This window comes from Amphibalanus amphitrite, unplaced genomic scaffold, assembly GCF_019059575.1.
Source record: "Amphibalanus amphitrite isolate SeventyFive unplaced genomic scaffold, NRLGWU_Aamphi_draft 000209F_arrow, whole genome shotgun sequence".
Classification (NCBI taxonomy): Eukaryota; Metazoa; Arthropoda; class Thecostraca; order Balanomorpha; family Balanidae; genus Amphibalanus; species Amphibalanus amphitrite.
The window spans coordinates 161,857-176,006 of NW_024881704.1; the positions used below are offsets into that span (position 1 = coordinate 161,857).

The 14,150-nt window shown below is 55.4% G+C and overlaps 1 protein-coding gene across 1 annotated transcript in view; it reads right to left on the bottom strand.

Moving 5' to 3' along the window:
- Positions 1–14,150, bottom strand: part of LOC122385117 (formin-like protein) — a 50,525-nt gene that overhangs the window by 14,497 nt on the left and 21,878 nt on the right. The window contains exons 4-5 of the mRNA XM_043373120.1: positions 11,638–11,717; positions 1,467–1,550 (exon numbers count right to left, since the gene is read on the bottom strand). Coding sequence (XP_043229055.1) covers positions 1,467–1,550; positions 11,638–11,717 — 164 coding nt within the window. The remainder of the gene's footprint in view (positions 1–1,466; positions 1,551–11,637; positions 11,718–14,150) is intronic.

Consider the following 14,150-nt stretch of genomic DNA (forward strand, 5'->3'; position numbering starts at 1 on the left):
CGCTCACCGCCCGGCACCTAACATAGATCGGCCACCACTGGGCATTGAACATGGGCTACGCGCACTGAATCTAGGCCGGTCAAGACCACAACGAGGGCTGGTACGACGAGGATGGAAGGAGAGGAGTACAGTCTGTCTTTAAAGTACCGCGCAAAGTGACGGTGGATCCATCAAGCCTGACTGAGAAAGGGCCTGTTTTAATTAAAAAGTCACCGACCAATTGACCTAGGGAATGGACAAGGATGTCAATTGCTTTGGTGACCCAAATTTAGCAGGCCCTTGCTCAGTCAGGCTCGATGGATCCACCGTCACTTTGCGCGGTACTTTTAAGACAGACTGTACATTGCTTACGACGGGTATTAATCAATACATGGGTACCAATAAGTTGGGTTATGGCCTATGGGCAATGGCATGGCTGAAGCGAGTGGAAAGGTCAATGGTGCACCTCCGCACCGGCCTCACGAACCGGCCTCTGTCCACACCGGCCTCACGAACCGGCCTCCGTCCGCACCGGCCTCACGAACCGGCCTCTGTCCACACCGGCCTCACGAACCGGCCTCTGTCCGCACCGGCCTCACGAACCGGCCTCTGCCCGCACCGGCCTCACGAACCGGCCTCTGTCCACACCGGCCTCACGAACCGGCCTCTGTCCGCACCGGCCTCACGAACCGGCCTCTGTCCACACCGGCCTCACGAACCGGCCTCTGTCCGCACCGGCCTCACGAACCGGCCTCTGTCCGCACCGGCCTCACGAACCGGCCTTTGTCCGCACCGGCCTCACGAACCGGCCTCACCGAACCGGCCTCTGTCCGAACCGGCCTCTGCCAAGGCCTCGTACCGAACTGACCTAACATTCCCAGGTCAGTCGCCGAAAACGATACATACAGCCAACGACACTGCACACAGCACGTGGTTACGATGCAGATACCGGCGGACCGGACCCACCTGCCATTCCAACGGTGCCGGGTCCGTAGTGTTGCGCGGAGTCCATGGTCCGCGTCCCGCTCTGGCTCTCACCACCGTACCGTGCACGATAGAGGCTGCGTGATGCCAGCACACGCACGCTATCCTACCACACACGCGCAATCACACCACCAAACGCGCCACTCGCGGCCCGCCTCTGTTGTCACCGTCGTCCCCTCTCACTGACTGACGTCTGTCCTCTCGTCTCCTCCCTCGCCCTCCCCGCCCTCGCCCCTCCCCACGGACTGCCGCTCCCCAACCCACCTCCGACCCAGCTGGTCTTCACACTCCAGAGGGGCCACTAAACTTTATTAGGGGACCCTAATACCGATTGTGAGGGAGGTGACAATGCTGCATAGACCTCGTCAGCAAGGAAGTCCTGTTCAATGTCCCACATAGAACACGCTTGCAAGCAGCGGCGGGAACAGGAGAGAAGTCACCAAACACACTCACCAAAACTGATCGTAGACACAATACGGGAAGCACGACACTTCAGTACTTACCGCATCAGCATGAGGCGAAACGAGAGGTAGTCAATTAGCACCTCCAGACCGGCGTTGTGTTTATCCAGGAACTCTTGGACCCACCTGACGGAACACACGGGAGCACGGTCGGTCAGATGGTGGGAAGATAACACTCGCTAAGTCAATCAAAATGAGTTGGGAATGCAGTAGGCTTCTAATGAGATTATGTTCAAAGTTAAAAAGTAACAGAGCCTCTTGTAAGCTACCGATAATGAAGTGAGGTGTAATGTAATTAAAGTATAGACTGTTGCACCGAAATGACGATTATTTACTGCTGTTGTCGAAACTGAATACCAAGAGACAATCACTCGGCACAGCTTAACCCTAGGTATTAGTGGCAGGCTCCTGGTTAACGATCAATCAAAAGGCCCCCAAGGAGTCATCAAATATGTATGATGCATTTAACTCAAGGTTTCACAAACGATGCGTTTGGCAGGCACACTAGACATAAACGCTTCTCTAGACAGTGTACAACCTTTACAAAATTACCTTTCAATAGCATGACCTGCATTTCGAGTAGCCGCTTTGAGCTCGTCATCATTCCAATCTCGCATTACACACGTACGCCGCTATTTAACCAAATGAGCCATCACCTAACAAGAGCCGATCACCAATAAAACCCGGTTTGGCAGACGACCGAGGGGCCTACAGAATATACAACAACTGGCACCGAGCGAAAACTCTGACTCGAAGGTGCGGGGATGGCTCAGTCAATACCAGACGAGGTGGGTATGCTAGACGGTGATTCTATTCTTTGACGTTGTGAGAGATGACACTAAAACGATCGTGTCAGTTTTGCGATGGACTAGACCACAAGTTGTCGGTGAAGCAGTGTTAATTGCCAATTAAAGAGGAAATAGCAACGCAGAAGCTTCTGATAATGGGATTAAGCATCGAAGAAGAGGGATAAAGTCGCGGTGTGGAGGGAGAATGGCACAAGAAGACGATTTATCCAATAGATGTGGCACAAGTAATGAAAAAAGCATAACTGCTGGACAGTGGACATGTCCTAATCAAGCACCGAAACTGCCGGTCACCCTTGCAGCATTGCACGCAGTGGTCGGTCGGATAGGTCACGTCTCTCCACCATGACACGGAGAGAGAGAGAGACGCTGTCTCTCCCTCTCTCCCCGCGGGTCACGGTCACCCACCGGCGCGCCCACCACGGCTGGCGAGTGAGTCATCCCACCGCACCCACCAGAGAGCGACCCAGCAAAACCACGGGCCGTATGGCGACACAGAGCCCGGGCAAGACACCGGACATGTTGCGCAGGCCCTAGCATATCGTCCAGACAGCGTACTTCATCAGTGCTCGGTCCAGACTCGTATTGCATACGATGCGCTGGCGTGGCCTTATGGGGCTCGGGTCAGACCATAAACGGCAATACTGTCAACCCAAGAATGTCGTATATTACAGATGGACCTGCAAACGCACCCAGGTAGGTTTAGCGTCCAGTCTGAGGATCACTGTCATGGGTGATTCATCCATGATGTCAGCGACTTGACCAGAGCTCTCCGTCAGCAAGCCTTTCTCAATGCATCGAGGATAGGCCCACATTGTTGTAAGGCAAGTGGTTACAAACGGCACCTATCAGGCGATCGTCTCTTATGACGGATGGCTGTAATCATGACTGACATACACATAATCATCCCCACCACCTGCCTAAACACCAGCAGCTGCGGCAGACCCTCCCCCACCCCCACCCCACCCCCCCCCCCCCACCCCACCAGCCAATGGTGCAGTAACGGCCCATGGGACAACACTCCCGGACCCAAAACCTGCACAGCAGCAGCATGCTTCAGGCATTTTACGATGCGAGTTCGATTCGCGGATCGTCCGCGTCCGGTTCCGCCCGGGATTACGCGGTGTTACGCGTCTGTCGCCAGTTTCTCGGGTCATCTAACGGGGATAGACCTCTGGGATTACACAAAATCACACCGCTAACACGGCTATTGGAAATATCCCGAGCGCTGAGGTCCGGGTGAAGCACACGGTCGTGAGAGAAGAGCCGATAATCCGTATGTCGTTCACGTGATAACTCGTTCTAGATCGGCTAAAAGAGGTGAAAAGTTATACCAAACGGTACGATGTACGATAAACGGTACACGGTTTAAAGCGGCCGGTCCATCTGTCCTGCACAACATACCTGTTCATTATCTCTTCACGCCATTCAAAAGAAGACTCGCTTTGAAGTGGTATTTAAGGTTTGGGACGTTTAGCATTTTTAACCACATTGGGGCTTATGGTTTGTGGCTGTCACGGCAGGCACGATAACCCCAACGACAGCAGCGTGTAACATCTATCAGATCAGACAGCACCGTCAGATTTCCGTAATATAACTTTAGTGTTTTACCAAAAGGGGCCAGCACTTATACAACAAGCAAAAACGTTAGATCCATCAAATCAGCATCCACAAAACACACTAATCCTCTGCGACAAAATCAACGGAAACCTTCCAAAAGACGCCAATCAAAAACCGCACAAGGAAAACAAACAGCCACGCCAAACAGTCCGCGGGCATTGGGCAACAGTTGGCCGCTGAGCCGGTTCCACAGGTCTGAGACCGAGACGGCAGCCGCCGCCGATCTCGCCGGATGACTCAGGCCGTCATCGGGCGCCGGCGGCGAGTGACGGCGGCAGCTGCCGGGGGGGGGGGGGGGCACGTGCAACCCCCCCCCCCGCGCGCACACCTTAATCCTTGTACCGGCTCCACCGACGGCGCCACGGCCGGTCCCGGCAGCCGGGGAAGAGCGGCGCATGTCAAGGCACGGCGCAATGGTTGAGGGTTTCAACCATTGCACCGTGGACCTCCTAACGCAAAGCAAGACCACCGGGGGAGCACAGCACCCAATGACACCTCCTCTCCCACACAACTCTCATAATTAATCAGCTTGTTTATAGTGACATAAAAAACTAAGTGCACCGACAGCTGGAGGACATGCCTGCTCGGTACTTTCGTAGTTGATGACCTAGCATTTGCAGCTGGACTTTTTACTCTGGTCGTCTCAGAAAAAGCCGGCGTGACAGCTGCTGCGTGAGCCAGCAGCTATCAGCCGGTGTCGCTGGTCGTCGCGGGTTCCGTGCCAGCCCTCGCCGCAAGTTTCGGACATCAGAACCGTCGAGATCAGAGGCGCGCGATTCAGTGGCTCATGGCTCTCCGTTTCCAAGCCGTGGCTATCAGTGTCCGGATGGGCAGCACCCGTCACAGGACGGTCCGCTGCTCTGAGATAGGCTCCCTTCCGCCCGGCTGTGCCAGCCCACCCACACGCCACCCCCGCTCGACACAGCGCAACCTACGCTCCTCGCGCCCAGTGAGGGGTCAGTTGTGTCAGGGACCACCCCCGCTCTTGTCCGACGCCCCCCACTTGACCCCTGACTCACACCTCTTACGCATAGTGAGCTGTCCACTGTGCAGTGTGCACTGTGCAGTCCACCCGGGACCGTCGCACCACGCGACACCCCAGCCGTCCCCACAGCGCCCGGCCGCAACGAGAGCATGAAACTTGACCCCGGGTCCGCCCACCGCGCCAGCACAGTACTGAGCTACGGAGTCTGAGCCGGTCCACCATTGACGCAGCAAAACAGACTGAGGTACGCGACGACGTATGTCCCTTGTATGAGCAAATCAGCAACCTTTTTGAGCACATACTAGGCTCATACAGCCTAGAATGATTTAGACACTTGATAAAGATGAGCATCAACATTCGAGCAGCAAAGGGTCGAAGATTCACTCCGATTCACCTTCCGGTTTCATTGGTAGCCACCGCTGTCACGAGCTCTCCTTCATATCCAATTCAACGCTCGTCAGCCCACCTTCTCTCATACGACGAGCGAGCCGCCTCCGTGGACTGGAACTAACGCCCACTGCCAGGCACATTATGTGAGAACACTGCATGGTCGGCAATTCCGCCAGGCTCGCTAACTCTGCAGACGGTGGTAATTTGTACCATGCCCTGGTCGTTTGACTGTGACGCCAACCAGGGCCGACAGGCGTGGCCTTGGTCAGCATTTGGCTCTGAAAACACGGGGACCAGTTCGATGAATTTCATCAGCATCGATCTGAGGAGCCGCCAGAGCGGTCAATGATTCAACTATTGGATAAATAATGCGCGACACATGCTATCGAATCCAGCAGCATACAAGACCACTTAACACTACCCAGAAATGCAAAGCGATCTCTCTGAGCTCCCTTAGCAGCAGCCAAAAGCAGACCGATGGAGCGGCGCGCCCTTCCACAAAACCAACCATACAAAAACCACCGCACAAAAAGGCTTCTGGCGTATGCGCGCAGGCGGTGCTGCCGCTCTGTGGCCATCGGCGTGCTCCAGAATTTCGTCTGTGCACAGTTGGCCGCCCGCGCCCCCTGAATGCCCCATTGTGCCGCGCTGGGACCAGCACGATGGCATGACTCAGAACACTCGATGGGCCGAGATGGCTTGAAGCACGCGCTCTAATTGGTACCTGAGCTGTCTTGACAGCCAATTAGCAGCGTGTTTGATCGAGGGAGCCGACTAAATGCTTGTTATGGACAGCACGTACTCAATATGGAACCAGGTTTGTAGAGCAAACAGCCCAACACAGATACGTCGAGATAAGCAGACAGGTTCGATATTGCTTTACGCTTGTTAAAGCCAATGACTATGAGCTAATGGGGTTCGGATGGCGCTCATTTGAACCCCGTTCGAAGGCATATAGGTGCACAACTCGTGCCGGTCTTAAATTTATAACCGTACTTCATCGTTTTAACAAAGAGTAACGGTACGGCTCAATGTCATAGGCTCAATGCAAAAAGCGCCCCACACAATTCTAACATTTTTCTCCTATCCACCGTCAGAATAAAAACACACCAAAACGAAGCAGCCAGAGTACATCCACAAACATCTTACGCCTCTCTCATCCTTTCGACGCACCACTCTGTGGGCGCCCGTCCGTTCTTCACCGGCCCACACCGCAGCATATATCCTCTCCGTGTCCGTGACACCGCCACAGCCACCTGTGGCGTCGGCTTACGGCCCTCAGCTGCCGGGAAACGGCGATAAATCGTACCCACACGAGGCAGCACGGGGTGGGTCGAGGTACGGCGTAGAATAGAGTTCAAGGGGGCTCCGGGCGGGGACCAAAGCAGAGAGAGACATGGGGCCGTGACTGAGAGACATGAGACTGGGATGGGAACAGACACATAGGAAGCCGTACAGAATTGGGACAGGAATGGGATATGGATCCGATATCCGAAGTAAACATGGACCGTGACAGGGTAGGGTTGGGCGGCATGACTGTGTCGAGAAAAGGTGTGGGTTAATACGTCACTCTGAACCACGACATGGGAGGAAAATCTAGCCAACCAAGGTCGCAGAAGCCAACAGTGAATACCACACTCTCAAACTCAACTCACGGTGAGCCAAGCGCAGAGTTGTAAGGTGAATGAGTCATGTGTCGAATCCCCCAATCCTTCGTCGAGACAGGCAGCATGCGTGTCGAAAAGCAATTAAAACGTCACCCTGCAAACGACAGGTGCGAGCAAGGGTGCGAGTTCCTTTCCCGGAAAATGGAGCCATGCTTCCGGTTTTAAATGGTCGTGTTAAATTGCTCAAGAAAGGGTTGAGCAATGCCCAAAGCCCATGTTGTTTACGCAATGCCTATTTTTCCAGGAATTTCAGTTGTGATTAAGAGTGAATTTTCCCGTACGCACAACGTTTAAGCATATACCTCTGTAAACATCTATAGTTGTTAAGATTGCAAAGCAATAAATGACACCGCTGCAAGCCCAAGCAAATCGCATACGTATAATGAGAAAGGCCTTAAAGATGACACCTGAGCTAAGGAGCTGAGCTATGGAGCTCAGCTATGGAGCTAATAGGAAGCGATCAGAAAGGATCACGCCAGTTTTGGCCAAACATTTCACTGTAGCTTGCAATCAGACTTAACTCGGCGGCAGGCTCCGTTCAAGTCCATCTCAGTAAACAAAGCAGCATGTTGATAAACCACCATGCTGATGAGTGATAAGTCCCTGTGAAGAGATTTAGCTACCCGTCTACAAACGTCCGCGACAGACACAGGCCGGTGGACGGCTGTTTGGCGTTAGATCATCATACTGCGACCGTCGCAGACTCACAGCGATGACTCAGCACTGTGGCGCAAACGTCGTGTTTTATCTGCAGACGGGATTTTTGTGACCACAGAGACCCCACAAGTCTCCCCATACGTGTACAATCCCGTCCATGTGACCGACTGCTTCCGCTGGCAGCGTCGGCCTACACAACCACACGGCGTGTACATATGCCATGTCATCAAGAAATATGAACACCTCCGAGAAGATGAGACTGAGACATATTACATCAGATGTATCTTATTCCTCGTGTCATGACACCACAGCGGACAAGTCGCATCTCCGCTAGCGCAAGACTCGTTCACGGCATCCCCGAATGACGCACGGCGGATTCCGCGGATGTTTCTGTGAATCTTCCGGCGGTTTCCTCACCGATCCCCGGCAATCGGCTTGGCCGGGAGCCTGTGGCATTACGTCACCGGATCAGCGGCCGCAGTCTCGTATAGCCTCCGTGCTGGAACGTGGCTCTCTAGGCGGACCTACCTAGGGCGGACTGGGTGGGTACCCCAGCCCGCGGCCAGCTGACACCATCCCGGGAACTACTCTGGGTGGATCCCACTGTTTTCTGGGTGGGTACCCCAGCCCGCGGCGAGTAGACACCATCTCTGACATCGCGATTCTACCCCTGCGGCGACGGCAGCTCGTCATCCCCCGGCGGCTGCCGTGCCCAGAACTCACTCCTCTCCCGGCGTCGGTCAGCTGAGGGCGTAGTCAGGCCGTGACCAGGGCGTAACCAACGCTCCAGGCGGCCGTGGCGACCGCTTGCCACCCCCGTCAGCGACCGTAGCTGCCTTAGCAACTTGCTGCGTCTTGGTTACTCAGTTCGCAGCACGCCCCAGATTGTTATCCGAGAGCAGTCGCAGCGAACGCCGTATCGACTCCATCAAGGTTTCGTCAAGGTCTCGCCTGTGCTGCAAACTTGCATTTCAGCAGAATCCCGAAAACAGGAACGCTCAAAACACTGCAGCTTCCGACGCTGTGCTGCAGAGCGGAGCCTCTGCTCTGTCTGCTCGGTGTGGCGCAGCGCCGTAGATAGTGATGTGGGATGTCTGCCTCCCGCCCGAGACCCACCCCTGTCTGTAGAGAAACACCAGCTGGGCCGGGCTGTTGGATGACTCAGAACAGGTGTGCCTGGGACCCCACCACCCCGACACTCCCGCTGTCTTACAGAAACGCGAACCGCAAATCTGGCCGGACCGTAACCTCGAGAGGCACGTCTCCACGAACAGCATACCGACCCAGCATACATATACGTGTAATCGACTTGCAACTTCCCGCTAGTTGTAAAAAGGCAGTTCCGACCGCAGTCTTTTGTGTGGCATACATGAAGGGCTACAAGCAGCATTTAAAGTGATCCTTCCGGTAACTACAGTGCATGTACAAGATGTGGAAGTGATTTAATATGCACGACCAAATGTTACATTTTCAGCTGCATTAGTGAGGCTTGTCGACTACATATTACTGTATGTTTGTTCCAAATCCTCGCAGATATCAGAGAAAAGGTGAAGTTTTCACGTCAGCTGAGCGATTACCTACACGGAAAATATCGACCGGACTGCATCATCAGAAGGAAATTACCGGGCCTAGCGTTCCGGCCGGGACCACATCGGTTGTATCTGGCGCACAGCAACGGAGACACATGACGACATGGTCTCGACGGCCAGGAGACAAGACGAGGAACCGATGGTCGGACCATCCGGAAGTTTGCTGTGAAGGGTGTGAAATCGGATCCGACCCACCGGACGTTTGCCGGTTAAAAACCACAGCCACAGCCACCGCTGACGCCACAGCACCCATCGCCTCCACCACCGCTGACGCCACCACTACCGCGTTCACCGTCACCGCCTCTGCCAGCAACGTTTCATTCCCAGAGAAAGGCCAGATGAAGTAAGACCACCACCACACTTTCATACCAAATAGCTAAGCCAATTTAGTTCACGGTACCACTGGCTTCTCGCGAAATGGAATAAAACAAGCCTACTTACAAGCTGACTGATAACCAACCACGACACAGACCCGTGACAATGCTGACAACCTACGCTGAAACAGATCGGCCACCTTGCTGACTAACGCTAAGAACCTCGAGACATGTGCTACCACTCTATGTAGCCGTCAGATCCGGGGGCGCCTTGCTCCTGTCAGCACAGCGTTCATGGAAGTTGCGCCCTCACGTTTCTGGGTCTGATCGCACATACAGCGATCTCCATTGAATGGTGACGCTCCCCGTGTAATCTCCACCCAGTCTCCCACGATAGCGGCCTCCACATAACGCTGTCCGGTAGCCCGCTCTGACCGGTACACCGTTCCACACTCACGCCGACGCACCTTCACGGGCGGTGATGCGCGCCCCGCAGGTGGGACTAGGCTGTCATGCTGCCTTGACATGGCCGTCACACTGGCACGACATGGCCGTCACGCTTGACACTACCCCGGCGCGGCCTTACGCCCGCCACATCACCCACTGGGACGGCTTCGAACACCGCCTCAGTTGGCCGCATGCAGATCCTCCTCCATTGGCCACAACACGGTCGCAGTGCCGAGTCAACGGCTCCTACAGCCCTTTCTTTCTACATGACAGCCTAGAATTGCTCGCAGTAAGCATGACTATTGAAGGACGCCAGAAGACCGACAGCGAGTGTTGCACTGCTGGTGGTCGTCCCAACATGAGCTCGGACGGTAGACGCAGAACCAGTGACTCGACGGCACACAGAAGGAGTGCCGGGACCTTGGACTCAACGATGAGTGATGTTTTTGTCCTTGGGTCATTTTCCGCGACCACGGACGGTTGGCGATGAATGACCACCAGTGCGCCTACAGCGGCCACGATGACATCATTCGCGGCAGTCCATCTCATAAACATGAACGCATGCGGCCGAGACGGTGACAGCTACGGTCCATTTGAGAACTACGTTCATTTGAATACTCGTCAGGAGCTGACGGCTGGCGCGCGGCTGAATTATCCCGGCGAGGACGCTCAGCCAGTGCGTGCCTTCTGCTGCGCTGTCTGCGTTCGGGTCTGTATGCGTGTAACGCACAACAGAGCACATCAAAGACGCCGCCAGGAACGCAGACACTGAGACACCGCAGACCCGACAAATATCAGCGACTTTGGGTGGCAACACATTTGATGACCCGCCGCGTCAGCAGCGGCAGAGGCGGGCGGTGACAAGCACCAGCTCAGCACTCAGCGCTCAGCAGTCATCGGACCGTCATCTCCACAGCCGGAATCCTCGCAGACGGCGTATCACAGACCGGCGCCGGCCGGCCGGCCGCTCTCGCCACCACCCTGACCGGCTCGTCGCTGGCTCAGCACGCCCGATGGGTGGCGACCGGCGGTCGAGCTCCGAGAAGCCGCCGCCGCGGCTCCTGTTTGGATCACTATCGAGGTCGTGTCGGCGGCGCCGGCCGGTCGGTCGGTCACCGAGGCGGCCGACAGCCACCGGGACGGAGTCAGATGATCGGGGCTGACATCCAACAGAGCATGGCGCCGCCGAGATGTGGAGCCGACGTGTCGGTGACTTAAGCGCGAGGTGGGGACAGCCGCTCATGACGTTACAGCTGATCTGTGGCGTCAATCTATCAATGATATCCATAGATGCTCGATAGCTAACCTAACTATGACGGCAGGGGCTGGCTCGGTTTTGATGCCGAATTGGACAGACCGGGTTTCTGTCGCCGTGACAGACGGCCGGGCCCGACAGTCGTGATCCTCGGGTGGCTTTACAGCCCAGTGCCCACCCACCACGTCTCACTGCCCCGTGCTGTGTGGTATATCACTCACGGCGACTGGTATATCGCTCACAGGGACAGTGCTCCGAGGCGGGACTATGTATATGGGACGAACATATTACCCCTGGTAAATCAGCTCCAGTAACTTATGTCGGCCGAGTGAAACATACCGAGGAACAAAAAAGTTAAGGCTGCCTTCACCGGGAACTACCTAGTCGCTAAGCGCATCTACCTGGAATCCTATACCCGACCTTGCCACACATCCAGTGTGAGAGTCCGATGTGTGTCGACTGTAGCCCGAGGCCGGTACTCACTCGATGTGGTTGGTGCGGAGAGAGATCTCTAGGTCGCGAAGAACCTGAGTCGAGGTCGAGTCTCCCATCAGCCGCCGTTTCTGCAATAGAATGAACCGTATTGTCAGGGGTCGGGTCAGAGGTCAGAGGCCAGAGAACTCAGCAGCATGTTCAATAGTCAACAGGACCCAACAGCGTGAGAGGCCACTCGGGGTCGGGTCAGGTCACAGTTGCAGTACACATGATAAATTTGGGATTAGATAAGCTTTCCTTATATGCATCGCGATGTTTTTCACATCAGACACTGACGAATAGCCGTACTCAGCATTTCTAGCAATCCTCTCAGACTTGAAAGCCGCGTATGACAAATGTGGAGACCGCAGACAAATGTAGAGGCTCTCCCTAATGTAGAAGCCGTGTCCGCACATCACGCGTCACGCCATGGGCCGTGTCTCACGACAGAGGCGCCAGTGTCCGCGGTACAGGACCGAGACCGGACGCGATGCGCTCCACGCGACATTTAGACGCACTATTTAGATCTCACTCGGAGATAGCCCGCGTCGTAGCTCGGCTGCAGAGCAGACAGGGAAGACGGGTCTCGCTGTAGTGACTAAACCACTCTCAAGCTTCAAGGTGGAGCTCGTTTCGAGTCGTCCTAAGAGCTTAGGTTACCTGTCGAGCTGCAGCACAAACAGTAGCGGCCCCTCCTCTCCCTATCCCCTCCCCCCGTCTCCACTCTGTCCGGTGCTGGCAGCGGAGGCAAGTTGCAGCAAACTAGCACGCAGTTAAATCGATCCTGCACGCACTTCCACGTCACTCCGCCTCACAAGACGGCTCGAAGTCACGTAAGGTCACGGGAGATACAGAACGGCAGCGGCGGCTAAACGAACCCGCTGCGGCCTTCAGCTGTGTTAGTGTGACATAATTCACCACAAACAGAAAGACGAGCCGGGGCGGGACGGCAGCCCTGACGGAACGTCGCAACTGCAAGACAGTTTACTACGAAGCCTCCGGGACTAAGTGTGCCGTAACCATTTACTAAAGCCAAGGATTGTTGACTGGAGCATCCATCCAAACGTGGTCGCCGGTGGAGCTTGTTAGAAAGCAACTTTTGATCTATCACCAAGAAAGTTCGCTCCTACAGGACAAGTCACTGGTCGGCCATGCCTGGAAGTGGACAATGCGACAAGAAGAATGTGAAATCATCTTCACGTGTCACACTTTAACGACGACAGGCATCCATAGGGACATAACGGAGTGACATGTCAGAGTCTTGTTCTGGCGATGAGCAATGTCCAGCCTGTCAGCTGCCACATTCCTCTCGACATATGAATATGGCATCCACCCTGTCAGACATGGCTCCGATGGCTCTTCATCCAGCATACAAATCGACTGGCACGTCTCTAAACGGTACTCAATAGTCTGTCCGTACGCTAGGCGTCACCCTGTAACAAATACCAGTCGAGCAGGCACGCGAGCCCCGGAGCTGCGTGCGGCAGGTCCTGTCGCGCCGCCCAGCCTGCCGTACCCTAGCAGTGGCGCCGGCCAGGGACCGCGCTCCTCACGCTCCACGCTCTGGGCTTCTCCGTGCTCCGCGGGGGCCGAGAGGGCAGCGCTGCTAGGCCGCGCACGTCGGCCGCCTCTTTCTCATGCTAATGCCCCGACCCGAGCGGCGGACGGCGGCGAGCGCCACAGGTAGGGGCAGGGCGGCCGGGGCTGCGGACCCGCCGTCCGCCTTTCGCTGCGGCACGGTAACAGCCCTCCGCCAGGTATGCACAGCCACAGACGGGGGCGGCGAAGGCATTATGCACACGGGCTCGCCGAGCTCCATTCGCAACAGCAGCGGCGGCGTTGCAGCTGGAGCAGCGGTGCGCCGCGGCGCCCGGCCCACTGACTGTATACGGAAAGGGAGGACGCCCGGCCGTCGCGGGGCTGCCCGTCACTCCGTCAGCAATACGCCCGCATCATGGCTGTATTTGGTCATCACCGAGCAGCACAGCGGAGGAAGGCTGGGTGGACGGCCAGTCATCCTGTCCACCTTGCAATCAAGTTGACATCACGATCATTGGGCAGCCATCGGACACCATATTTTTACATATTCGGACAGTTAAACTAGCGAAGTCTTACGTTCTGTAACTTAGGGCTTTAACGTGGGACTTGGCAAAGCGATACGAAAACGATAAAGTAATGTTTAGTTAGTGACAGCACGCCAGTTCATATTGACTTATTTCACTTCACGTTTCCCTAGAGCACTTCTCACGATACTCGCTATCGTTAGCAAGATAAGGTAAACCGGTCCTAGAACCATTAATCACTTCCGTCGAGCGTGACTAGATATTCACAGTAAATATCTCAAGGTAAATATCGGAACTGAGTATCAGCCGGCCCTCCCGAAAATGGCAGAACTTACGCTGATGTCCATTCACTGGAGAGAAGGGGGACAGTCAGTTCGATGCAATCGATGATTTTAAAAAGTAGCTGCAATCGGTGTTGACATCAGAAGCTGATAGTGCACTTCACGTGCTATCGGTGCG